Below are 27,853 nucleotides of genomic sequence, written 5' to 3'. Positions count from 1 at the left end.
AAGCAACAAAAAACCTTTAAAACTAGCAACTGCTGAGATAAACATCGCTTCTCTGTTGTGCTTCCTCTCTTCAGGTTTGCAACTGTTGTGTCCTTCTGCCCTTTTGAAAAGTGGACGCATTAATTAGTCTTTTAACTGTAAGTAAAAAGAGTAAAGAACAGGCTTTAAACCAATTGGGGCTGGCTGTTTGTGGGGTAGTGCCTTCTGTTACTGATGATGGTGAAGGCACCCGGCGCTGGTATGGTGTTCCCAGAGCCTCCTGTGGCTTCCCCTGTGGTATGTGGTTGTCCACCAGGGGTCTGCTGCAAGTCTCGTGGGGCTGTGCTGGGCAGAGATGTGTGAGGCGTGTCTGTAGCGAGACCATGCTGAAATTTATAGCAAAGGTCTCGAGCTTCCCTGGCTTTCCTTTTATTTTCTCCTTCTCAGGACTTCTGTAGAAGTAGCCGACCGCATAAAAGCAGAAATCTCGCTTATGAGGAGAGCAGAAATGTAATTTTTCAACACTATTGTGCCATCTAAATGATCCTGCTTCACTGAGCCAGCCAGGAGTCACCTGCCTGCTCTAGAGTGAATTTGTCCACTTGTTCTACTGACCAACAAAATGAGCTTCCTTGGAAGGCTGCAGTGGTGGAGTTAGATGGTGTAATTTACATTCGACTTGGAGGAATACAATTTCCTATAATAGCCAAGCCTTGGATCTCAGGTTGCCAGCCATAGGGTGTTGATTAGTTATCAAATAGGCCTTCACAGTGCAACTGCGTGCTTTCACAGGCTGGGTAGTTATTACCTTTTTAAATTTAAAAAGGTCAGAAATGTGTATTTCTGTGCCTTTTTGCATACGGGTGCATGGGCCTTGATTCAGCAAGGCGCTTGCTTGAGGAAAAAAAGCCTGCTTGTATTGTAGTCAATGCCCTGCTGAACAGTGATGGATGCAGGCGTGTGCTTGTGTTTTGAAGGTGGCAATATAGAACACAATTAAGATACGTAATTAATGAAAAGGCTGTTTCTGGTATCCCCCTTTGACTAAATAGGTGATTGTTACTGTCTTTGGAAGCGTTTTGAAATTTATTAGTTTACATGTTAATAGATCTTATTTTTTTTTTTTGTCTTAGAGTTAACAACACAAAACCAGGTTTGAAGCTCTTTTAAGGGGGGAAAACACTTGATGGGCATGTTGGAAGTAGTGATCAGCTAGCTAATGTGGTCCTTACTCTAGAGAGGGGTGTCGCAATTTCATCAAATGGCTTAAAATGAATTGCTGCATTAAGGAGGAAAGTGGCTCAAATGTAACAACTGGATGATGTGTATTATGGGAGCGTGTCAATAAAAATACAATTATTTAAACAGTGGCAAAGGCAGGACACTGACATCTAAAATGCATGAATCTTTGAAGTGTTTTTAATGAAGAATAACAACTAACAAGCATTTAATGACTTCAGAGTATATTTTGTACGTGACATCTTGGAAATTTAGCAGCTGAATAACTAAACTCAGCATGTGAGCTTCGAAATTATAGGAGCCCTCGGTGAGGAAATCATTCGTAAATGGGAACAAATATAATATAGCTCAGCCATTGCTTGTCTTTGATAGATACGCTTCATAAAATGGTAGATAAATCAAAGTATAGCTAACATTCAATAATTAAGGTGAAAAAGCTGGATGAGACCTTCATGTTTTAATAGTTACAAAAATCTGTGTTCAAAGGTAACTTTATTAGAAAGCATACTTGCATAAGGAAGCTAAAGGTTTATTATAAAACAGGTTGTGTTGAGATCGGTGCCACTTTATTTTGAATATTTTGTGGTGTCTTTTGAAATTCAGCAAACGAGATAAAGGTAACTAATTAGAAACCACAAAATTTTACCTATTTTTCTGACCAAGGAACTGAATGGTCCTGGCTATTGTCATGTCAGATTAATTAGTCCTTGAGAAAAGTTAAGCTTGTGTGTGCCTTTATAAATAATACATATTTTTCATTTCACTTACTTTGTTTGCATACAGTTTAATGCAGGTTTTTTGGGCTTCCTCAAGAGAAGCAGCACTACAGAAATGGCTTGGAGTGGTGCTTTGATATTTGGCTTTGAATATGACCCAATATTTTTTCCTCAGACACTGCAGCTGGCCCACGCAAATGTTCTAAAGGTGAATTTGTTATTCTAATAAAAATCAACAGTGTGTGATGTAGGTGTGTGCAGATAGTTGAGGCCTTTTTAAAACTGAATATATAACTTCTCATTTATTTTCAGGGAGAGCTTAATGAGCTTGCAAGTATTCTGCATCATGGGTTTTAAAGCAGGGGCAGGGAGGTAATTACTGCAGAGTTTGTATTGATCTGTAAAATCCTGGTGGACTTTATAAGCACTTCACATTCTTATGACTATCCATCTACAGATGGTATTAGAGCAGTTGGTCGAAAAACTGAACGGTGACTTTTGTGGCTAAAAATGAAGATTCATTATCTAAAATAAATTAGGTAACTTTTCTGCTGTTCCTTAGCTTCAGGTTGAGTGCAAGAGAAACGTGCTCTTCCCATCAGTGATAAATGCTCTTTGGCTTCATCTCTCCCTGTTTCATTTTGCTGGTGCAACTGAGACTTGAGCAGCATTGCTGCTCATGAGTTGTTTTCAGGTGTAAGACCCTGTTAATTCTGTGTTCTGACTCTGAGCTCTTACCCATTAGGAAACACTGGCCATCGTGAAAGATTGCTGTGCTGAAAGATCTGTTGCAATCAAGTAGGTTCATGCTGGGCTTTTGTATCTTGGATTTGAAGCTATTTGCACATTATCAGACACTTGAATGAAAATAAACATTGCATCTTGTAGGATCACGATGAATATTTTTAAAAGTTGAGTTGTCATATTGCAATTGAAAGGCCTTTCTTGCATTTATGGCTTTTCTGTCTAGGTGTGTGTCTCATGCAAACAGTAGCACTAAAATGTTACATATTTTTAAAAGTTATCTCCAGATGCTTTTCCAGAGTTCCAAGGTGCAATTTCAGTAGTCTTGTGGCTAAGTCCATGGACTCAGCAGTTATTTGAGGGTCTTGAAACAAAACTGAGGGAATAATGAGGAAGAATGAGACCTTTTTACAAGTAAGCTGAATTGGTTCAATATAGTTTCCTTGTCTGGACATTAGATATAGAAAGCAATGATTAGAAGTTGTGGCTAATTTGAGATGCGTGATGATACCAACTGAAGTGATTCTAAATTTCAAAAAAAGGGGCACAATAGATGGGTAAACAGGGCAGGACTGGTATACCCCAAGCCCTGGTAATGCCCTGTCTGGGTTTCGTGGTGGCTGAGGGGACTGTGGCTTCTCTCTGGCTGTGGAGGTCAGACTCTGGCTGTGGCTGCCTCCTCCCTCCCCTTGTTTTGGGGAAGGCCAGCCCTGCGGTCAACCTTTACTGACTAAGGACCAATAGCCCTCTCCTTGTAGCATCCCCAGCACTGCCTGTGATTTGGACTGCTATCCTGGACTGTGTAATTTGGGCAGTGGTGTAGCCAGGTGATGGACTTGGGCTGGTGGACTCACCAGAAGGCAGATCTGGAGCCCATAACGGAGCTGGATGGCAAACCTCTGTCTGGAGGGTTACCTGTGCCCGTGGGGAGCAGCGCAGAAACGTGGGGTTTTCAGGTGGGCTAATTCAGAGTAATGGGATTGTACCAATTTAACTCAAAGGAAATTGCATCTAGTTCATGTGATGCAAATATTTAACAATTTAAACCTTACTTACATTAGTTTAAATGTGGTGTTTAAAGAGCTGTAATTATCTGTTTGCCTTAGAAATTCATAGTAATTTACTGAGATCAATTTTAAACTGATTTTAATTAAACTGAAGAACCTTTTCTGCTTTTTTTTTTCCAGACAAAGCCTGTGACTAGCCTTTGTAAACTGTTATAAAATATATCCAGTCTTAGAGTGACTTTTTTTCTGCATGACAGATTTCTTCTGCTGAAGGCAAATCTCGACTGTATTTTGTATATAAAATAAAATAATTAAATTCTAAAGAACATTTTGTTCAATTTTTATTCCCTTCAAGAGTGGTTTCTGTTTGTTACAATTTCTATTAAACTACTCCCAGTAGAGCATTTCACTGTCTTTTTATAGTAGACAGGCTGATGGACTCCATGACCTTTTTTATTTCTGATTTCTGTGAATTTTTTTTTCCTCTTACAAAAGAGACAGCGAGAGACAGCTGGGGTATCCTAATTTATGGTGATAGGAAGCAAAATACAAAAACTTAACTGCAGTGCCATAGTGAGATGCCAGTATTGTAATATCTGCAAAATGTTCAGATTGCTTTCATTGAAGCTCACTTAGAGAAGATGCCGTGAATATTGGAAAAATTCAACTGAGAAGTTTCAGGTATAAATGTTTGTATGACATGTCGTTCTAATGAGGTATGTATGAAGCTTCTGTTAGGAGTTGCCAAGGTGTTTAGAGGATGTGCAAGTCTGTCAATGCAAAAATTGACAAAGGGTTGTGATTGGAGGTGAATATTAATACTGTATAGGGGAAAAAAAAATCCTAGAAGTTGCCTTTTGGAAGGCCCCTGTGTCAGTGCTCAGAATAATCGTAGTACCTGGGATTCTGGCAATTGATTCTGTTTCAGTGAATAGAAGGCAGCTAATCAAGGGCATAATTCAGCTAGTCACTAGGTCCCTTTGAAGTGTGATTTTGGCAAATAAGCCAGTTCAATATGTTTTTGTGATACAAAATGGATGATGGTGCAGAGCTTGTATTCCCATTGATTGTGTGCAGGATAGAAGAATGGAATACTTTTTGACTAGCAGTAAATCCATAAGAAACTGTAAGTAGTCACCCTGTAATCTTTTTTTTTTTAACCTGTTCATGTAGCTGACTTCTTTCAAATGACCTATTTTTTGTATAGAAACATACAGAAAACAAAGACAAGATGCCACATTTTAATCCTCTGCTTTTAGTGTTGTTTTTTATCTTGGTTCTTTCTATTCTACTCTGAAAGCAGCCAGTCTTATCTTTTCATCTGTGTACATAATGTGTATGTGGGGAGATTGAGCTGTTCTTTAGGGGACCTCTTTAATTGACATTAATATTGCAATAATACTTCCAACCATATGGTTGTATTAGTCTTCTAGGACCGATGGTCCTGCACTCAAAACTTCTATTCTTATTATTTGGACAGCAGGTAGTATGGTAAATCTAAATGAAGATTTATAAAATATCTTATTAGAGTAACAGATTTGCAGCCACAGACTGTTAAAGAGCTGCATCTATTCTATAAACTGGATCTGAAATGTTTGATTGTATTAATGAAGAACAAATATGATCAAGAAACTGGACGAGAACAGCAACAGATTGTGAGTCATCCTCAAGTTTTTGATGTAGGTTCGGTGCTATCCTAGATGTGCTTGTATGCCTGAAAATTGTTCTGCATCAGAGAGACTAAAGAAGTTCTGTGCTGCAACTAATTAAGTCTCTGCGATTTGAAAATGAAGAATTGTAGAGCGTTGCTTCAAGCAGGGGAGGCTGGGACTCGTCATACAGGGGCTTGTGTCCTGATGGGCACGGTTATGTCAGTGAAGTTCACTCAAAAGCTGGTGCAGACTCTTTAGAAAGTGAATGAATGCACAGAGTTCTCTGATAACACCTTTTCTCCTCTATTCGCAATATGGTCTGTGTCTTTGTTTAGTCAAAATGGAAACTGATAACTGATGAGCTGTCTGAAATTCCTGAAATAATTATTTTCAGATGCTACAATATGTTAATTCTGGAAAACTGCAGAAATGCCTTAATTACTTTTTTTCTTATCCCCCCACCCCAGATGGTTCGGAGCACTCAATGCCTTCAGGCTCTCCTCGTAAAAAAAAGCTGGCAAAAAGACCTGGATACATGAGGCCAGAAGCTCAGCGACAGATCGAGTTTCAGTCCCTGGGTGCCTGCAAGCCATTCAGCCCAGAAGAGTTCAAACATGGCAGGCAGCATTGCGAAGACGTTGAGAACTGCTGGCTCTGTGGACAATACAAAAAGAACTTTGAATTCTTACACTGCCATTCAACTCCAAGTAGTGCTGTAGTCCCTGCTGATGGGGTGACGGTGTTGGGCGCTACTGGAAGTATGCTGGGAAGCTGCAAAAATCTTTCTTGTTACAAGAATCCACAATCAGAAAACACAATGATACCGATTTACCCTGCTGAAGCAACAAGCAAAGATGCTTCTACTGCATGCTGTGCCCGGCAGATGGGCCACAGCACCAAAGTGAGTGAGCCCCAGAAGATGCATGCCTTGGATCAGACAGAAGTGAATAATAACTGTGAATATCCAGACAGAGAAGTTGTTTCTCATTCTGTTGGTTCACATGATAGCTTTAGTTCAAGATTCAGCTTCATACAGCTCTCCCTGAACTCAGCCTCTGGAGTAAGTGGTGCTGAAGGCAAGGCAACCGTCAAGGAAGCTGAGCGTGTTCTGCATGCCAGCATTGCAGGAAATCTACAGGAGCTAGAAGAGACAGCAAGAATTCATGAGCACTCAGGAGCTTTGCATTGCTTCTCTAGGCCCAGCGACAATTTGAAGCATGAAAATGAGACCACAGTGAATGATAAACTACAGGATTGTGAGACTGTCTCTCTGTCAGATACAGATGCAACGTTTTCATATTCTACAGATTCCTCAGATGCAGCATCTGCTGGTTCTTCTGTCACCTCAGGCTACGAAAGCAGTTTCACTGTTAGTGACCATAACTGGGATACTTTGATGAAAAAGTATGAACCAGTGCTACTCGACTGCCAGCTTGGCAACCGGAGTACGTTAAAGGTTTGTAATCGCATTTCGTCTTTGATTCCTCCCCCTGGTTCCCAAAACAGCTACGTTGGTAGTGTTGAAGTATTAACCTGACGTAGGAGTTGGAATATTAACAGCTTTTGCAGCATTTCTTCATAGAAGTTTACAGTAGCTGTCTGCATGATAAAAGGGAAAGAACCTATTTTCTTTTTGGGTCTTTTAAAAGCAAAACAAGCCCAACAAATTGATGTTGCAGTACTTTGTTCCTATGACCTACTCAAACCATGATCCTCACTTGTATTTCTCATATGCCGCACGTTAATTCCTGAATTCAGCAAGGGCTGCTTTCACAGGTGGTTATTTTGTGTGCAGTTGGGAATATACATAGTGCAAAACTTGAGGGTGGTAAGAGCTTTTTCCTTGAAGCATCATGATTTAATAACTCTGGACTTTGGCTAAACTTACACATTTCCAATTAAAGATATCTAGGGGAGAGGCACCTGTAAGGGTAGCCTGTAATCTAATAGACCAGTGTTCTCTCTGCATGATGATACATTGGGGTCTGTTCCCCACTCTAATTCAGACTGGGAATATTGCCTTTTTTTTTTCCTTCTACCTTAGAGGAATTTTGGGCTGTCAAGTCAGAAGCTGTCCTTCCCCTCTCCCATGTGTATATACCCACATACATACTTATTATATATACAAGCAGTCTCACCTGATACATTCTTTGTGTGAGAGGAAACCTTAGAAAGGATCAGTTATTCCTTATCATACAGCAGGATTTTTTTCTGGTCTTGGGTATTTTGAGGATCGGGGGGAAACCCAGGTTTTGTGACTTCCGAGCACAAATACACCTGCTGAGATGCGCTGTGTTGTCTTTACGTTTTACCTGATTGTCTTGACAATCTGCACTGGGTCAGCCTCTGAGGCGGCTCTGCACAGCTCTTCTGTCTGGGCAAGGCAGTGGGTTGAGAAACATTATTTGTGCTTTTCTGCCCATGTCATCTGACCTGGGCTTACAGTGCTCTCTGATACTTATTTTTCACAAGGGATGCAAGTAGGACTCAAACTAGGTTCTCCTATGTATGTTTACAGGCTTCAAACACATCACCACAGAGCAGTTTCTTTGGTGTCTTGCCTGTAATGAGGTGCCCGTAGTCTGGGGCGGCTTGGGAAATTAATTCTCTATTTTAAAATACAAATTTGGGAATATGTAACATAATAGAAATACAAAACTTTGTCTTTTTGGTATGCTTATCTGATAGACACAAAAGAAACATAGTTATCTTTAATTTCTGTGTTCATTAATTCCTTGAGTGGAGAACTGGGAATTTGTGCCCTTAGACATCTTTGCCCTTGGTCCTGTGTGTTTAATTTGTGGCATCTTCCAATTGTAATAATAATGAGCAAGTCTCAATTTTTTTCCGAAGGGACCAGACTATTTTAGCCAAGCAAAGGAGCCAGTGCCAAAGTTGTTAAAATTATAATTTTTTTGTACTTAAAAAAAAAAAAAAAAAAGTGGTCATCACATGGTACAGGTAGGTATAGGATATGCTGCTCTGAAGCAGCCCTTTGATTAGTTGGGCCTCCAAACGTCTTTCTAGCCTGCAAACAGAAAGCACTGATTGTCACAGTATCAGTCAGTTAGCCCTGGGCATGCCTGCGCTGTGGTACCCAAGCAGGTTTTAAATGACCTGCCATTGTGAGTACATGAAGGAATAAACGGTGCAAAAAGCAGCAATGCTGTACTCTCGGTCTAGATGGTTGTTATATATCATATATATGAAAAAAGTGTCACTTGAACCATTTCTACTGTGGGCTCCTTTAGAACTCTATCAAAAGCGTGGCATAAAATACAGAAAATAATTTATGGTGAGGATTCAGAGCGCCTCCCTTCAATATGTTACATGTTCCTCGCCTGTCTCAGAGGAAAAAAAAAATGGTGTTTCTGTATGTGAAAAACAATAATAAATTAAAAGAACAAAACCAAACAAAACAACACCAAAAACCTTGATGGAAAGGGAATGTGTGCAATGACTTCTTTTTTCTTTGTTTTTCCTTCAGGGGATCCTGTAGCCTATTATTAATCAATTTTTTTTTTTCTGGCATTACCTTTTATGTCTGTTTTCTGACCAATCCTCTTTCACTTACATATTTAGAAGAGATACCATTAATTTAAATGTCTTGCCTAATTTGCATGTTGATTGTGTAGTCATGATAACTAAATGTTTCGGGTAAGTTATTGACTGGCTGTACTTATTTTTCTGTATGCAATTTACGGCTTAACTAGAGAGATTTAAATATGAAAGTGTTCCAGGGAGGAGTGAAATCTTTTGTAGATGCAGAATGTCTCGAGTACGAATCTTCTTGCAGTGGAAAATGCTTTCCCAAACACTTTTTCAGGCTTTGGGCTATCAGTATATATGCTGATTCTTTTTCCAGGCTTACCTTTCTCAGTGCTGCTAATGGCTTGTTGGTACAGGTCACATGTAAACTTAATAAGAAAACGTTTTGCAGTTCTATAACTGTAGCTGTGTTTGGCAGTGGCTGGCATGGCAATAAGGAAAGAGCTGCATAACTTTAACCAAATTCTTCTAAGAGTAAAAGCCTTTAATGTCCTTTGAATGCACACCTGGCCTTCTGAAATATTTTAGTAAAAGATGAAGCTTCAGTACAAAGAAGCATTAGCTCTTGAAATAAAACTGTATCCTAATAGGAGCTTCTTCTTGGGTGTGTAAGGGCATTTTGTATGTGTTTTTTTTTTCCTCTCCCATCTATCATTTGTAATATGAACATTTCAGAAAATGGAAACGTCAACACTTTCTAGATGAGCCTAAATTATATTTTAATGAAACTTCATTGGCAGCATGTGAACACAGTTTTCTGTGCCATATCGTGAGTACACTTGACCCAAAATATTCATACTGTATTTCTCTTTTTACATGCTGAAGGAAATGTGGTTTGCATATGGAATTCTGAATTTGTTCTGTGCAAAACTTGGATAGGCAAAAAATTGTTAAATGAACTGAAGAACAGAATATTGAGTAGAATGTGATCAAAAATACATATTACGCTGACAGAATCCTATAATAATCCTTACCCTTTCGGTTAGTCAATGCTCATACAAGCTCTTTTGCTTTTCAAGAAATACTGTTTGTTGTTCTTTGTAGATGCTTGGACTAAAGCCATGCTTGGATCAAGTGGCTGCCGTTCAGCTGATTTCTGAATAGATCTGTCCAGTTAACAAATGTTGGATTTAACTCTCAAAACTGGGCATTTCTAATGATGTAGTAGTAATCCTGTAAATTTATATTATGTAAAAATTAATAGTGATTTTTAAATGCAACTTCTTTATAAGTATTTCTTTTCTGTATGTAGATAAAATCCTTGATCTTACGGCTTCAGAGGCTTCAGGAAAAAGCAATAGAGGAAGATGATTATGACAGAGGTGAGAGTTGCTCCCCCCTACCTCCCACTGAATCATGCTGCTTCCTCATATATCCCCTCCCCCACCACCCCACCACATCCCAATTAATTTTATTTTATATTTGCTACACTGCTGTGGTTAGGTATGGAAGATGAGTTCATTGAACTCTATTGTTCATTCTGTGGTATGGCAGGAAACAAATTAAAGAAAGAAGTAGGTCAGCAGCAGGTAGCAACAGTTTTTATTTTCTTGAGCCACATCACCATGTGGGAAGGTTGAAATGCGAATATCCACCATCTGGATCAGCTGTTTTGAAGCAGCATGACTTGAAAAAATACAGAAATGAATGAAAGCTTCGAAAGGAGAAAGGACAGGCACTGGCTGCTGACAGAGTGTGATTTGTTGCTTGCTACATTTAGTCATGACACTACAGCAGAGCTCAAACACAGAAATGAGGTCAGTAGCTACGATAAAAGTGAATGATACTGTCCTGTGGGATTAACTTGATGCCCACTGAGTTGAATCAAAACCAGCTAGGGAATATGACTGGTGATACAGCTGCTGGCAAGTATCTGTATTTGAATAGTGCTTTCCCATTCAAAGGGATTGGCACCTCTCATAAGCTCTGTGTGTGTGTGTGCATTAATAATTAGAGCATCTATTAACATACATCTCAGGTTTCTTCTTGGTTTTCTGAACACAGACTACTGTTACAGAAAACATATTTTAACAGTCTTGAAGTTCTAGGTGAAGTTCTTCCTGATAAATTTGTCTTCATTTGGAAAATACTGCAAGTATTTCAGTGACCTGCAAGGGCACTTCAGATAATAAAGCTTGAAAAAGATACCCCCCCCCTTTTTTCCTCTCACTTTTTTTTTTGAGTAGTCAAACTTGTGGCTTGCCTGTGTCTGTGCCAGAGTTAGTGTTAAGCTGTGCATTCATATCATGGTTCTGTTCCCTCCTTCATCTCCCAAACCCCAAGAAGACAAGACAAATGTATTTTAGCAGTGTCTTGGGAGAAGATGTGTAGCCCTTGCAGAAGGGTGGTTCTGTTGGCCTCTCAAAGCTTGGTCTACACAGAAGAAAAATCTGCCACTGTTCCAAGTCTACGAGGAGAATCTTTAGATATGCTATAAGCAGAGCAGGTTGTATCTATTCATGGGTTTCATCTCTGTCAAATAGAATAGACATTGATATGTTTTGCATGTGTAACGCTTATTACTCTCTTTTTCTTTTAAGTGCATGTTGATTGAGTTCCCAGTTGGAGACAGCCGTGTGTGAAGTGCACGTGCTTTCCACAGATTTTAGCTGGAATTCTCTGGGTGCTCATCCACTTTGATTAAAAACAAAGCAAAAAAAAAAAAAGTATATCAGGTGTGACACCTGATCTGATGCCATGTAGTCATGACCGCCTTGGAAAATGATGACTTGCTTAACCTTGCTCAGAAGGTTCTTGCTTAGTTTTCTTGGTCTGGTAAATTTTAAACGGGACCACCTTTCTGTTGACACTTACCTTGTCCATTACACTTTCCAGTTTCTACCTTAGTTCTCGGACAGGTAGCATGGAGGGCAGGTTGCAGCCTTCCATCAGTTCCCCTTAGGAAAATGGTCTGGCTGCAAACTGATCTCACCAGGTGCTGTGGGCACAGTTTATATAGAACAAAAGTTGGACCAGGACAAAGGGTATTGAGGAGCACCTGTGGGTGGGATTGCTCTTTTCTGTGCCAAGTCTGGCTCATATGGGCAGAAAGAATTTTTTTTGTTATGGGACTAGATACTGAGACACGTGAAAGACTTCGTGTTGGACTCTTGCATACCTTTGTAAACTGGAACTCCATCTCAATGCAGATGTTCTCACAAAATGCTGCATTCCTTTCCAGTGCGTGACCATGCATCCTTAATGTTTTCTCTTCCTAGTTTTTGAGCCCTTGACCTACTTTCTGTCTTACTGGTCTTTGTTCCTCTTCTGATATGACTGTCAGCCATTTTGTGTGTGAGACTACTTATCCTGAACTGGCTCCCTGATTTTTTTTTTTTTTTTTTTTGTGAAATGTAGGCTGGTAATCTCAAGGGAAAGACAGGTATGGGTGCTGCCAGAAGAATTAGAGCTACAAATTTCTTTCCACCTGTTGCAGGGGCGTGCTTTCCACCTTTGCTTTTAGAACTAAGCGGTCACTGCTCTCAGAGGAGTTACAAAGTCGTGTGTGGTGTAAAGTGAAGTTTAAAAGCTTATTAAAGAGCTTGCAGATTGGCCTGGTACCAATTTCTGTTTGGCTGAAATCTGTAATTAGCCTTCTTTAAAGGGATCTTTTTGCCAAATATTGCTAGCAGGGAATGGAATTGCTAAACGCACACAGCTATGATGTGCTCTGTAAATGGAAATACATTATTGGGGAGTGGGAGAAGCCAGCATGGTGCATGCAGAGATCTTAGGATGTTCTTACTACTCAGATAAAACTGTTGTCCCTGTAACTTGGGGGATTTCTTTGGATATAGGGAGTCCTCTGGTAAGGAAAGAGCTGTTCTGAATAGGAGATCGGAATACTGATGGATTTGGGAATGCTTCGGAGGAAAGGGGAGAGCTCTTGGGTGGTGCAGATAGCTAGCTGTGAAATGCTGGGTACATGGAAGTGAGGAGAGGAGAGCAGGTGGAGGTGGGGCACGCCAGTGGCTATACCTCCAGATCAGAAGCTAAAATGTCAATAAATACAGTATCACTTGCTTCAGTGGTAGTGACTCAAGTCTAACTTTACCTGTAGACAAGACTTCAGTATGGCTTTTTGACTTTGACTCTTTTAAAAGCCATCTAGTCTTGCAGGAAGGTGGTTTTTTTTTTTTTTTTTTTTTTTTCCTACAGCAGTTCAATGGGAAGGAGATTTGTTAGTTCAAGGATTTTTTATTACTCAGAACTGGTTTCTGCTCTCTGCTCCTGCAAATTTAGCAGCTTGAAGAAAGTCACGTCATCTAAATGACATTGATGCCTCCATGCTCTCCAGTGCTTTCTGAAAGTTGTCATAGTTTCTAGCAAATTTTGAAACTGAAGTGTAGGTAAAATGGTGCCCCTGCAGAGAGGAAAAAGTGCTATACTGTATCTTTACTTCTGGTACTAGACCCAGAAATGACACACAGTAAGGCTAAGCTGCCCCCTTCCCGAAGGCATGAACAAATACCTCACTGCAAACAGGTCAGGAGAAAGGATACATTTGATTTTTTCCCTTTGCATAAACACAAAACAGGTGCTTGCTGTTTGGGACTGTCAGAGAACATCTGTGTTTTCAGGTGCATGTTAATGAATAGCACTTGTTTCCTGAACAGATGATGAATTTCTCTGTTTTATTTAAGGGATATTTTGAGCTACAACTCTTAGTTGTTGTTGGGAGAGTTGTAAATCCATGTTTAAATGCTGTAAGCCTTAGCTTATTTCTTCCAAGTTATCTGTTCCCCCCCAGTCAATTTGTTCTGTCTTCCTCCTCCTTTTGAGCTTGGGAGGAGCCCAGCAGAAATGACTTTTGCCATTACTTGTGTTTTGTCCTTCCTGAAGGCTTGCAATTGTGTGGTAGGGGCTTGGTGTAGAGGAACTTCGACTGGTCATTCAAATAACCCCAGTTTATTCCTATACTTTCTGGGAGTGCTGTGTGTATCTTGGGGGGGTATTTGCACTCTGAGTGCATCAGGGCAGAGGTTGTTCTTCTGTCCCATGTTCATCTGCTGGAGGTCACCAGGTGAGTACACTGCTGCGAGACCTGCAGGATGCCACCAAGCCCCTCTCTCATCCTCCTGTGGTGACTGTGTGCTGCCTCAAACACGGGTATTTCTAGGCTGGGAAGTGTTTGTATAAAATGCATATTCACAGAGATGAATCTCCTTCTCTGCCCTCATTTAATTTTAAATAGGAGACATTAGGGTACTTCGTGTGTTACTGCTTACTCTGCATCTCTGTGTGATGAAGTATCTGGAAGTAGCTGATTTGTTTCTGTATTTACTTGTGGTCTCCTCTTGATGGCCACATTACTGTATATTTTCAGAGCAGGTACAATGCCATGGGAATACGATAACGGCGTTTTGCCTTGCGTAGCATATAGTAAAAATTGGTCTGTTCTCCAAGGATCACTTGGAATGTTGTCATGGCTCATTATTCATGATGGAGCTTGACAGCTCCAAGGTTAAACATACTGCTGAATATAGGAGGCAAAAAAAAAAAAAAAAGCCAGCATATTTTTGTGTCTGTGGGAGTTGTGCTTGCAGTAGAAGCAAATATATTTTGCTCAGTACAAATCTATTGCCCAAACATTTTAGAATCCTTTTCCCATTCTTTCCTGTGGTTTTTGAACTTCCCAAGTTTGCTTGGTGCAGGTGGCAAATGGATTGGCAATGAAGCGTTGGGACTGAGTTTGGCTGCTGAACTGCACTATTGGCTCCACATGCCCTGTTGTTTCTTCAGAAATAAGTTTTTACAGAACTACTGGGGTGGTTCTTTAAACGTATACAGGAATGTGAGCATACAGACTCTTAGCTTGTAGGGAATGGTAACTTCCCTGCACGATCACGTTTGGAGTTAGGATATCTCTTAGGCCACTTAGATCAGAGCAACTCTGTTATGCTCATAACACAGCAACTTCTGTTATGCTGTACTCTCCGTCTTTTTCTGCCACAATTTTTTAGAAGCTTTCTGGAATCTGTGGGTATGTTGTCTTGGGTTACTTTTTTTTTTTTTTTTTAAACTTACCAGAGTAAAGGTTTTAAGGGGATAGGAAGACAGGCTCATGCAAATTATCAAAACCTAATCTTCTTTGAATGAATCTTGTTTATCCTGTCTTTCTCTGACTAATTCACATAACCTCCAAAAAAAGGTTTTGGGTGGTTATGGAAAGCAAGTGCTTATGTGAAGTATAAATTAAACTTAATTTCCCATGCAACAAAACAGAGCAAAAGCATCACAACTCTTCCATCTTATCTGGCTTACTCTCATCAAGACACCAGTCTGAAATTTAAAAGGGGTACTCTTTTCATCCATATCCATTTATTAATTTGGTGCCAGCTGTGTGTGGACTAGGACGCTGCAGTTCAAATGCTTGGTCTTGGCTTCTGCCTACTAGCAGGAGGAACCGTTTCTTTTTATGCAGTCAGGCTTATCAAATTGTTATTGATTTTTAATCATAGAGTAGGAACAGGGGTTGAGCTGGTCACAATTTAAAGGTCTGAAACTCCTTTGACTGTATTACTTACCTTATCTTTTTTACTACCTTGGATTTTTATACTTAACAGCTCTCGTTACCATAATCTTTTACTCTTTACATGTGTGGGGTAGACACAGTCAGCAACTTCTGGAAATGCTTTTGATGTTGACCCTCATTTGTTGTCCCTGTTGTTCAGTTTCTGTCATGTCAGGGTGTGTCTTTGAGGCAGAACAGGATCTTGCTGTTGGTCTGTTTATGCGCACACATTGAAAATGCCATCATACTTTCTATATCTTTAATTCCTTAGCTAATATTGAAGAGGAAGTTGCTTTGGTAATGCGGTGTCTTTGCTTGGACTCTGCAGCCTAAATATTTTTTCAGGAAGCAGTAGTATCTTATGGGATTCTACTATGTTCTCTTATTTTAATCTTGGCCAGCAGGAAGAGGTTCAGCTACATTTTGTGTTCCTGGAAGCTGCTTGAGAAAAAAGAAAATTGCTGAAGTTTTGGCATACCATGTGCTTGGAAGCTTTCTCTACTCCAAGCCATCTGCTGTCTAAAACTGACACCACAGGCTACCCCTCCTATGATAGCAGGACTCTTTCTCAGTCCATGATGCAGCCAAGCTGTTCCCAGACAGCCTGGCTAGTCTTTTACAAACAAACAAGCAACAAAAAAATCAGAACAAAATAAGCAATTATGCATAATTGACTCGTGTACTTGCTGAATTGCAGTTTGAGGCATGGAGCTCTGATGGGTGTAACTCACGAGAAGTGTTGATACGCTTTCTGGACAGTACCCACTGACTGAGTGACATGGCTCTCTTGCTACCCAGCCCATCTGCTTACTTTTCACTTGCAAAAACATGCAGCCCTTTTTTATATTCAGGACAGACTTATCTTTCCCTTGCTCTTTAGAAATATTAACTTCAAATAAGAAAATTGTCTTCCATTTGCAATGTGACCCCTGGAGGCAATACGACTATTAATTCAACCAACAACTAGAAATTGATTTTGCTGCCCTTGTCTTTCCCTTTTTAAAGGAGTGGAGGGACACCTGCTCTTTTTAATTACTGCCTGCTTAATAGATGGCTGGACACGGACAGAAACTCCTAGATGGCATGGCAGCATAACTTCTGTGCAACTGGGGATTAAAAAGATGCTGAAAGGCTGTAACTACTGTTTGAAAGCAAACACACAAGACTTCCAATGCCAGTTCTCTGTGGGGAACTGACAACACTCGTTGCTGGTCACTGGGTGGTGTCTGGGTGAATTTTTTAAGATGCTTTTACTGGAGATCTCAATGGACCTTCCATCGCTTGTCAAACTCATCTGCAAAGTGGGATTGCCTTGAGTCAATTAACTTCTCCGTTCTCCTGAGGTTTCCCTACTGTCTTATGTGCCCAGACCCAACTGCCCATACTTGGGTATATTCATGGTTCTGTAGGTGTGTCAGCCCTCTCCGATGCTTCCTTGTGCTGCTTCCACCGTGTGTGGGCTGTGCACATTTTCTTTTCTTTAGCCTATGGAAGGTGAGGGGTGGTTAAAGCAGCAAAAAAAAAAAAAAAAGTCATGTTTTATGGACATCTTTAGTCTTTTTAGGGTGATGATAGCATAGTAGCAATAAATATCAATCAAAAAGATGAAGATAGGAAATTTGTAGCACTCTTACACAGTAACAGGCTTTGGACAAAAATTTAAGAGACTGCAGGAAATGCTGGTGGTGAGAGTGTACAAGCTGATCCCATGCAATGTCAGTTTTAAGCTTCTGCTGCTGTCCTACTGGTTGAATGCTAGGCATTGTGTTTGGTTTTGATTTTTGTGAGAGAGGTGGGAAGTAATTGGAACATCTTCATGCTCACTGAGATTTTTAAGGAATAAAAAAAAAATCAATGAAGTAAATGAGTTGGGTTGGTTTGATCTGTGTCAAATTGAACAAAAAGCAAAGTGAGGTGCTGTGGATCAGCATAACGCAGACATAATCTGGGACCAAATAGAAATAAAGCTGCATATCCTTTCCAATTAGGTCATTGCAGAATGTCCTGTCCCCCTGACTTACTGGTGGCTGTTAATTCATGCATCCTCTGGCATTCCCAAGTCCCTCTGTCTCCCTGCTATCAGCAGCTTGCTGGAGAAATAATGTTTTGGAGAAAAGGCTTTAACTTTTATATTGCTAGAAGCCATCCAGGGTTCATTCAATTTCATGGGGAGTTGTATTGGTGGTAGTAAAGAACAAAACAAGCCTGGATTTGAGTGTGCTGTGGCACTATATGAAGCATCTGGTGCACTGCACCAAAAGTGGTGTAGAATAGAGCACCTGGGATAAATCTCAACAAAAAGGCCTGATTATAACTAGGTGGCTCACTGTAGGTTGTTTTTTTTTTTTTTTTTTTTTTTCATGGCATGCTGAACCTGAAATATTTGTGCTGTCCTAATGTTCAACCCTAAAATCCTAGCCTTGTAACAGGAGCAGCTGATCTAACATCTAGAATTACAATATCTAAATTGAAGAGCTTTTTTTTCAGCTTCTGTCTCTGCCTGAACAAGCTTTTGAAAGGTGTGTTGCAAGGAAGTACGAACTGAAGTGTGCTGAAAAGCTGCTGTATGCAGGCATGCTAAGTGAAAGCTCACAGGAGACAGAGGCTTGAATTTGACATACATAACAATATAATTTTTATACTTACTATGCAGTCTTGAATAAATGTTTTTTAATAACATTTTTGCCTAGATCTAGGGTTTAAGTTGTGTGAACAGTAATGTGGGAAGTTTTTCTTCACGTTCTTCCTCCTGTGTTGTGAAACAGCCAGGAAAGACGGGTTTGTGACTGTCAGCAAGGGTGTTGACTGAGTTAAATATACTGCTTTCTCAGACTGGCATTTTGTAGGGATCTTGGTACTTTTCAGACAGTGTTTTTCACTATCTTCAGGTGTCTGACCACAACCTGACAAACCAATGGACACACCACCTTTAGGAAGAATTTGTGTGCCTGGATGTTTGTCTTACTGTTCCAGCTTTACTGGGGGGGTTGGAATGAAATGGTCATTAAGGTCCCTTCCAACCCAAACTGTTCTATGATTCTATTCCATGATTGTGATTTATGTGGGGAAAAACGGTTCTAGCTTTGCATTACAAAATGGTAGAGACCATTTAGAAAATTCAGGGTGAAAATGAAGAAGTTGCTTCTCTTTAAAAAAAAGAAAAAACAAAAACAAAACAAAAAAAAAAAACAAAAAAAAACAACAACAACAACAAAAAAACAAAAACAAGCAAACAAAAAAAAAAAAAACAGAAGCCCACCTGGAACTTGTTACTTTGCAGTAAGTCATAAAAGTTAGTCAGGTTACAAATGTACCAGGAGTCAAAATAGAAGACACTGTGCCACATTCAAATCCTGATGCAGGTGTACAGTTCTGGTCGTCTCATCTCAGAAGGGGTATAATCATGTGTGAAAGGTCCAGAAGAGGACAGCAGAGATGCTCAGATAAGGAACAGCTTTGTATGGAATGATTGAGTAGGCTAGGAACTGCACAAGGAAAATTAAACGTAGATATGCTTTTCTGGTGCAAGAAATGCACCTATGCATACTTTTAGGCACAAGACCTAAGGCGGGGGCACAAGGTGATCCAGGTTCCAGCCAAACCAAAGGAAATGGTTCCATGTGCCAGCTGTCCATTGTGTGAAGATCTCTTCATTAAAGCACATTGTGGATGTGGAGTGACTGCAAGAGACTGGACTAAGCAAGAAAACGAAACAACAAAGAAGCCCCACCCCATAACACGCTCAGGAGATTTCTTGAACTGGAAAAATTCCAGAAGCTGGGGAAATATTCAGGAGAACTAGGGGAACTCTCACAACCATCACCATTTTCTTCTGACTACTATTGGGGAAAGTTTGTGTGTTTCTTTTTTTTTTGTAGCTGTTTTGTTTTCCAGCTATTGGGTGTCTTGGATTATTTTTTTAAGATAATTCTTCAGAATTGATACTATCTAACTTTGAAAAAGTAAAATTAAAACATCTGTAGATGAAGAGTACATTTAGGCTGCTGGATATCTTCTAAAGGAGGGTACAGGTGGAAGAGATGGTAATGCTCAGTACTGCGACTTTCATCTCTTTCTTTTGATCATAAAGGTGAAGGTCAACCATGCAATCTCACCAGCAATCTGGCACTTGCAGAACTGTACATGTTTTGAAATGAATTGGGGCATTGGAAAAAAGGCATATGAATAGGGGTATGACTATCAGTCACATTCTTAAATTTGATTCTGCTTTATCTGTTTTTGGAGTAATTCTTTTTATTCTTTTAATTCTTTTTATAAATATTTTATACTTTAAAAGGTTTGGCTTAAAAACAAAACCTATAAGTAAATTTTTCTCATTGTCAAATGTGTATAAAAAGCTCTTGTGTAATTTTTATAAAGTAAATTTTAAAGTGGTTCACTATTTTTGTACTTCACAAATGAAACTTTCATCTCTTCTGGTGTGGTTCACCTTTATTTATGATTTGAGATTTCAAAAAAAGTAAGGCAACCTCTAAATGTATATAGGCATACTCTGTTATTCCCTGATACATTCCCAAAAGTATGTCACTTAGCAAAACCTTTTTTTCCCATAAAAATGAATGTAATTCATAAGCTCCCCGTTACAGTATGAATTTACAGGAACAGCGTAGATGATAGGGCAGATGCAAAAAGAGCATCGTCAGCTGGAAGCAGAGCTGGCCTTCTGGAAGGGAGCACTGCTCTGAGATCTCCCCTGCTTCAGCTGTGAGCCTGCATGCTCAGTCACTGCCCTTTTCTGTCTTTCACCTTTACTTAGCTTTATTTTGAATCATTTTGCAAAGGTCTTTGAAAATACTACCATTCAGAAGGAAACAGCACGAGTGCTTACATGAGAAGACTCACTTAAGGTCTTCAGTCTCAGGTGGAGCAGCTGAGCACTTTAATAATGGTTATTCTCTCCAAAAAGGTGGCATTTCTTTTAGCTGACCTTGCTCCTGTTTCCCTCTTTTACATCGTATACACAGTCCCTGTGAACTTGATTTGTGTGTATTCAAGTCCCTGCATGCATTCCCCTCCGTTGCATCAGTTCTGATGGGGAAAAAATTGCTTTGCTGTCTGCTTGCCACAGCCACTTCATCTGTGAGACTGATGGCAGCTACTGGAGCAGGACAGTAAATGATTGCAGATGGAACACGAAGGGAGAAAAATGGCAGAGGCATTTAGGATCTTGCTGTACACCATCAAATGGGTTTGGTTTCTTCAGAATAACCTTACACCCCATTTCTCTGTCAATACACAGTCTTGTCAACCTATATTTACAGGATGTGGTACTGCATTGACTGGGTTGATCGTGCCTTGGTTGAGCCTGGCACCAAGCAAGCTTGGGGTAGATTTAAGTTTTAATCAGTCAGCTTAAAGCTGTGGCTTGTGTACTGTCCTATCTATAGCTGAGCACTGGGTGGAAATGGCAACTTATTTCCATCTTCAAATGATGTCTAAATTATGGACTGACCCAGGTAGGCCTTAAGGCCTTAGGGAGGAAATGAAGATGGGTTGTAAGAAGTTCCCAGCATGGTTGGATTTTTGTGAAAACACAAAATTCTTCAAGGAGCTTTGTCTGCAATAAATTAGACCTGCAGAAACTATGAAGTGTGTGTGAATTCATATTTGTTAGAACTAAAATATCTGACGGTGGCATTCTATCCCCAAAATGGTATTTGAATGTTTTACCAACAAAGGGTCATTTGTTTTTTTCTCCCCTGCGTTTTGACCATCACCTACTCAGTCTTGAGGATATGGGTGACTGCTCGTGCTGTCAAATACTTGGGTGGTGGGGGAATGATTTCTGGCTGCTGCTCTGCACTTGGCTTTTTTCAGTTTGAAGCTTGAGTGACAGCAAGAACTTTCTCAGCAGGAGGCAGCTGAGGTTAAATGCCTGTTTTAATGATGACCATTTAGGAATTCAGGGAGGGAAGGTCCCTGCAGTATACCAGAATGCAGTAGAAAGCCGACTAGGGGGTTTTATTACTGAAAAATCCTCCTCTGTCAACTACTGTTCAAGGGGAACAAGTTCTCAATCCTTAATCTGAGCAAGAGTCAAACAGGTAAACTGGAAGCAAGAAGCACGAGAGCACGTTAGTAATTCTGCTGAAGTCTGACATTCACAGGTTTAAGTAGCTGCAGTGACTTATGGGTGCTACGCTTATCCTGACCTTCTCCCAGTGCATGCAAGCAGTATCTTCTGTATTCGTAGGCCAAATGTCATAGTTTTGTTGTCCAGGGATAGTATGCTCTCTATGAAATGCCCTTTAGAGGGGAAAAAAGAAAGAATAAACCAAAAATCTCATCTCTTTTTAAAGCACCCAGCAGTAATTAAAAACAAAGTGAAATAATACCCATAAGCACAGCACCCAAATTCATATCTTAGTGCAGGTGTGTAAGTTTGAAATATTTAAATTATCATCTTTCCTTGCTGGAAAAAACTTCTATGAGCAAGAACAGAAGTCACCTACGTTACCCAAGTCAAAGGCACGCTCCAAGAGTTGGTTCGGCTGCTGCCATCTAACCAAAAGAATGGAAACAGCGAGGAGTTCTCAGGGAAGGGGTGCTAGGGTCATCTGCCTCTCAGGACCTAGGAGGAGAAGAGTCAAGATGTATGAGTGTTTAAAGAGAAAAAATGTATATATCTTTACATTTTTTATGATGTGTAAAATAAGATATTCTAGAAAAAGAAGCATTGAAGATGCTGAGGAGAAAGAATGAGGAATATTTGAATTCGAAGCAGAATTATTAAAGAATTAAAATTAGTTGTGTTTTAGAGAACTGTGCCTCCAGAAGCACCGCTACTGGAATAGCTTTCTGATATTATTCTACTGTTACTGTTGCTTTCTCACCTTCTTGTGTCATTTATGTGCAGCTCTGCTTGTTGGGTGAACCTGTTTGGTACTGTATGCAAGAGATATTTCTCTCTTCATGCTTTCAAGATACTTTGCCTATGCTTGTGGATAGATGTTGTACTGACTGGCCTATGCAGTCTGGATTTTTGGTGGTCTTATATGCTCAGCAAAACTATTTGATTGCTATTACTTCTCTTGGGAAAAAAAAGAAGGAAGAAAGCCCTTTCCTTTTAAATTCAGCAATGAGAAGATATGGCTGCATGTCTCTAATGACTCCCCAGTGTAAACAGGCAAGAGTTACTCAGAAACAGTCTGGGTAGCAAAACAGGTGAGCTGCATTTGATTCTTCCTTCTTCTGTGGCATACTTATTTGCTGAATGGAAAAGAAAAATTATTCTATGTGTCAAAAAAAACATGAAACTGATTTTTTTTTTTAAATCGTATATAGGTACTGGGACAAATGATGCTTTTGCTCAGATGAGGAAAAAAAGGAATTCTGTTCCCATCCCAGTCAGAGCTCAGTTATATGGTGGCTACTGGAGACACAGGGCACGTAAAGGCTGGAGTTGTCCATGGGGTTACACAGCACTCCTGCTTCTGCTGGGCAAGCATCCCCTGGGCTGTAGCTGTAAGGAAGCAAACCTGAGCTCTGGCTTTAACAAGCCTGTGCAATAGGGAGGGTGGTAAGAGGTTTCTTTCACCTCCATGTATGTTCCTGTAGAGGTTGTATTGTTAGTGGTGTCAGCTATTGTTCCCTTGCCTCCCTTGAGTGTAAGCAACAGCATCATGTCTCCTCTCTGGAGACAGAGGCTGAGTCTGCCGTGCCTGTTTTAATTTGTCTAGATGCCCTTTCTCATTGCTTTAACTTTATAGGTATAATTGCTTAATAGAAGCTTCCTTGTGAAGTGCCTCTAATTGTCCTTCAGAATGAATGCTGTTAAGAAGAACTAATAAAGAACCAAAGTGGTCGTCTACAAAATCAATTTTTATTTCAGAAGTTAGAAGAGATGGAAAATTAGTTCCTCTGAGACGCTTACTTTATTTGCTCATAGAAGCTTTCCCTGATTTCCCTTTCCAAAGAGGCAGCCTTTCTTATATTTATATCAGACAAACTTTAAGTTCTTACTGTTCTGCATACTCCTGGCATTTTGTGCTTCTAGTCAAGCTACTTCTTTCCACAGCAAATGTACCAGATCACTGGCTTCTGTGCCTGCCCCATTGCTGGAGCAGAGCGCCTCGATGCTGGAGAGTTCTTAACCAAGATAAGGGTTTTTTTTTCTGCCCCTTCACGTAAGGCAGATCCCCGTGGGGTTCATATTTCTTTGTCTAGAAAGACCTAAAGAGTTATTGTTTGTGTGGTTGGTGGTTCAGGTTTGTAGGATTGATGCCTATTAGTTCCAAGACACATCTTCTTATACTTTTTGTAAGATCTTTATTTATTTTGCCCTGACATTACAAAGACATACTGTATGTTGACCTTAATTTACCAAAGTGTTTTTAAGATTTAACTGCCGTGTAATGCAACAGTACACATTGTTTCAACTATTTCCTATACATACCTAACAGAAATATTGCTGAATGTTATTTGTGGTGCAGAATACTTTGAAGTACCTTGGGGAAGGTAACGAAAGCATTTATTACAGCTCTGGTAGGCAACCAGAAAGGCTACCTGTGCCAGAGTACACTGCATAACCTTTGGAAAAATCAAGAAAACAACATGAAGTACTAGACTTTTATTTAATTCTCATCTGCTGGCTTGACAGTTGGAGGTCTTTAAAGTAGTGTATAGTGCACAGACCTATCCTCTCAGCTCCTGTGTGAGTAGCTGGAAGATATTGGGGCCAGCTAAAGGGCACCAAATATACGTATTGCCTCTCCTATGCAAAGGAGTTCAAAGCAACAGCACAAACCTACTTGCAGAGGAGAGATCCAGAGAGGCTGGCATTCATATCTCGCTCAGCTGAGATTAACTAGCTGTGGAGATTTCTTCTGAAGGTTTTTTGAAGGTTAGGATGAAGGTGTAGTGATGTTTATTTTTAGGCAGAGAACGTTCTCCTTGGGAGCTCAGGGTAGGTTCAAAAAGTTTAAAGAGTACTTCATCACTGCCAGCTCTTGCAATATTCATAACTACCCTGTCTTCTATCAGTGAGGAGGCCAGCTGGGCCTCCAGTACCTGTTTGAAGAATATCCTGTAGATTTAGGATGTGTTTAAAAGTAGCAAGATGTGCTCAGTGCCTTACTGTCGGTTCACGGTCTTTGTGCAGGCGGTGCTCTTGCCACCTGTGTTTTTTGTATTGAGCCTTGTATGGCTGCTGCCTTCCTTATTTCTCAGTAACTTCAAGGCACGGACAGCTGCTTGCTAATGAAATCTGTGTGCATGACCATAATGAAGAAGGGAGTGTTAATTACCAGGGTAACCCCAGCGGGACAGAACTGCTATCCATGTATGGATTTTCTCGCCTGGGGTTGTGCACGTGTTCGTTCAGAAATACCCTACCTGGGGGTCCTTTCTGGTGAAGGGTTACCAGGTGTTTGTTTCTTTACTGCCTTAATTTTAACTGTGGGGAGTTACCAGGGCTCCTATTCTGCAATCAAGCCCCAGCAGATGCTGTTTTAAAGTGAAGATTTCCAGTCTTTCAGGCATGAGGACTGTGCACGATCAACCTGCATGCACAGGATGCTGTGAGGAACTTCAGTGATTGAAAGGCAAGAAACTCACTTTCCTGTGTCTCCCACTGTCACGTCATCTGCTCCCATGACCTTGTCTTACTGCTAGAGATACACAAATATTGTAACTTTGCTTTGTACTTCAGGAATGTGCTTGGCAAATGTCCTTTGTCTCCAACCCCGAGATCCTGCATCTTCTTCTCCCATGACCTTGTTATGCATTTGTTCAGCAGGCTTCCTTAGCCTGTGCTGCTGCTATTTCTGTCTGTCACCAGGTGAGCAGGGCTTGAATTTGCTCCTCACCTGCTAATTGTGGTCCCCTGGGGGTGATGGATATTATCAGCCTGCTGCTGCACTGCACTCCTGTGGTGGCGGCAGTCCTCTGGGCTGCAGAGCTGCTGCAAAATAGTCACTCTGTTGTCTCAGAGTTACCTGAAATCAAGGTGGAGGCATGACAACAAGGGACACCTTACTTCTCCCCTTCTCTCAATGAGTTAATTTTCAATAGGGTGGAAAGATACTGACTTTTTTCTTGCCAGGTGATGTTCCCCCTGCATTCCTTTATTTGCAGAAGCACCCAGGAGCCTGAGAACAATAGTGCAGTATGAATGGAGCTGGAGGTCAAGCCACTGTGCTCTTTAATGTGGGAGGGAGCCTCACAGTATAGCTGCTTGCATCAGATATAAATCTGCTGGTTTGAATCCCTCTGTAAACTGGTGAGAAAGATTTGGGTGATGGCAGTGTATATTTTTGCATGATATTTTCCTGCTGGCTGTGAATGTTTTGGGTCAGATTCTGCAGGCCATCTTCAGTGCCTAATGAAGTTCACCGTCCCTGAAGTTGTAAGCCTTTTACATGTGATAGCAGGGATAGGTATTTTAGCAGGAAAGTATAATACAAAGAGCTGTGTGAACTTATTGCTGTCTAGTTTTGCTGGGAGTCAAAGAACAGAACTGTACCTCTGGCTTTTTGGAAGAACAGTGGGATTTTGGTAGGCGTTTTTTTCTTCTTTTTTTTTTTTTTTTTCTTCCCCAAATGCAAACATTTAAATTGTGTCATATATTTATTTGCTTGTTGTTTTTCCCCCCAAATGGTGGAGGATGCATCAAATGTCCACCCTCAAATGCTCTTCTAGCTTTCCTTGTCCTTTCTGTTACTTCAAATGTCCACCCTCAAATGCTCTTCTAGCTTTCCTTGTCCTTTCTGTTACTTCCTAGCCACACCTCTCACTTCAGATCACATTCCTTCAGACTTTGCTTTTGTGCTTTCTGCCATGTCTTTTACCTTTGCACCTTCATAATCACAGGCATCACTGTTCCTTTTTTCCTTCCTTCCTTCTCTGTTTCTATCAGTCCCACACAGTTGCATCCTTCCTACCTGTATTACCTCTAGGAAATTCCCAGTCTACCTCTGGTATGGGGAGCAGAGCAGCTGTACTGAGCTATCGCTGCACCTCTCCATTGACCTGGCTCCTAAAGCTTACACAAATGTCTTTGTTTCTTCCTTTCTAGCCTGCAGCCTGGAGCTAAAACTGCTGGCCTTGTGATTGTTTTCTTAGCCCTGCTGTGAGTGCAGGAGCGGTGACAAGCCTGCACATCAGGGGTTCAGCTGGAATTGCACCTTGCTGTAACATCCTTGGGTGAGCTCCACGCCTGGGCCCAGTGAGAGCCTCGTGGCCAGCTGCCATAGAGCAAAACAAGATTCCAGTCCTTTCTGCCAGATTTGAGGAAATGTGTACTCTAGTTTCACAGATAGGTCTCGTCTGTAGTGGATTTAAATGAGGAAGCCAAAGTCGTGTTTACATGTGAAGAAAAATGGAGCCAAGCTAGGAAAGGGCAAGAAGCTGTAGTGCTAGAGGGTACCTTAACATCAAATACCTTAATTCTTGCCATAGAAAAAGGATTAAATTAAAGTCAGGTTAAGTATATGTACATATGATAAGTTGTTTGGATTTTGAAGATAGATTAGTGAAACTGGATGGAGTCACCAGGAGCATCTGAAATGAAGAAGGGACGTTTTTGCTACTTGCAAAATATTTTATTTCTAAGTTTGGGAGTTTTATGTTAATTCTCCTGTCTAGTAACAGAGGGGGAAAGAAGATGAATGCAAATTAGAATGATGACAGTGCAAATTTAGCATCATCAGGGAGAACTTCTACAGAAGTTATTTGAAAAAAGGCTTTTGATCATCAGGGAAGCTCAGTAACAGGGATATACTGTAGTTGTACAGAGGGAAATATTCTATAGGAGCTTTCTGAAAGAATAATATTCAGACTTTCACTTTCATTGAAACTTCATGCAAATACTTTTTTCATTTCGGTATGTTCTTTCATGTATTTGACACATCTCCTATTGTGCCATGATTGTGGCTTCTGCGTAGCTCTCTTTAAAAATGTACTTTTGAAAAAGGGTTTGGAAACTTAGCACTAGGAATTTTATTTGAAGGTTTGTTTCTCGGGACTCATCACAGCATAATTGCATTAAGTACAGGATATTACAGTCTTGTAATTCCTGGAGACTGCCGAAGAGTTTGGTAGGGTTTCCTGGCACTTGGAGTGTGTGCAGCGTTCCAGAGACTGGCAGGCTGCCCCTACAGGCCTTTCTCTCCATTCTTTGAAATATTGAAACATCCACTTGTCACTGCTGCAGGCAGGATCTTGTGCTAGTTGGACCTGAGTCTGATGTAGTCTGGCAATTCTTGTCACTTCAACACTGCTTTTGATTCTTCTGCTGGTGTAAAATGCCCGTGTTGTGTTGCGTGTACATTCATGCTGCCGGACTGTGCTTGGAAAGATGCAAGATAAGGTTTGTGAACTTACCTTTTCATTCCTTTATTACAAACAAACAAACAAAAACAAACAAACAAAAACAAACGCACAACCAACCAAACAAAAAACACATCACAGTTTTCTTCCTTGATATAGGCTCTT

General features: G+C 40.4%; 1 protein-coding gene across 14 annotated transcripts in view; it reads left to right on the top strand.

Annotated features, from left to right (window-relative positions):
* DISC1 (DISC1 scaffold protein) overlaps positions 1 to 27,853 on the top strand; it is a 197,563-nt gene that overhangs the window by 12,717 nt on the left and 156,993 nt on the right. For all 14 annotated transcript variants that reach the window (XR_011808282.1, XR_011808283.1, XM_072035781.1 and 11 more), the window contains 2 exons: positions 5,805 to 6,793; positions 10,139 to 10,208. Coding sequence is in view for 12 of the 14 variants with exons in the window: in XM_072035781.1 (XP_071891882.1) it covers positions 5,805 to 6,793; positions 10,139 to 10,208 (1,059 nt within the window). In the remaining 2 variants the exon portion in view is untranslated. The remainder of the gene's footprint in view (positions 1 to 5,804; positions 6,794 to 10,138; positions 10,209 to 27,853) is intronic.

This window comes from Anas platyrhynchos, chromosome 3, assembly GCF_047663525.1.
Source record: "Anas platyrhynchos isolate ZD024472 breed Pekin duck chromosome 3, IASCAAS_PekinDuck_T2T, whole genome shotgun sequence".
Lineage (NCBI taxonomy): Eukaryota > Metazoa > Chordata > Aves > Anseriformes > Anatidae > Anas > Anas platyrhynchos.
Note: the sequence above shows the minus strand (reverse complement) of the source record. Positions and strands in the feature narration are given on the sequence as shown.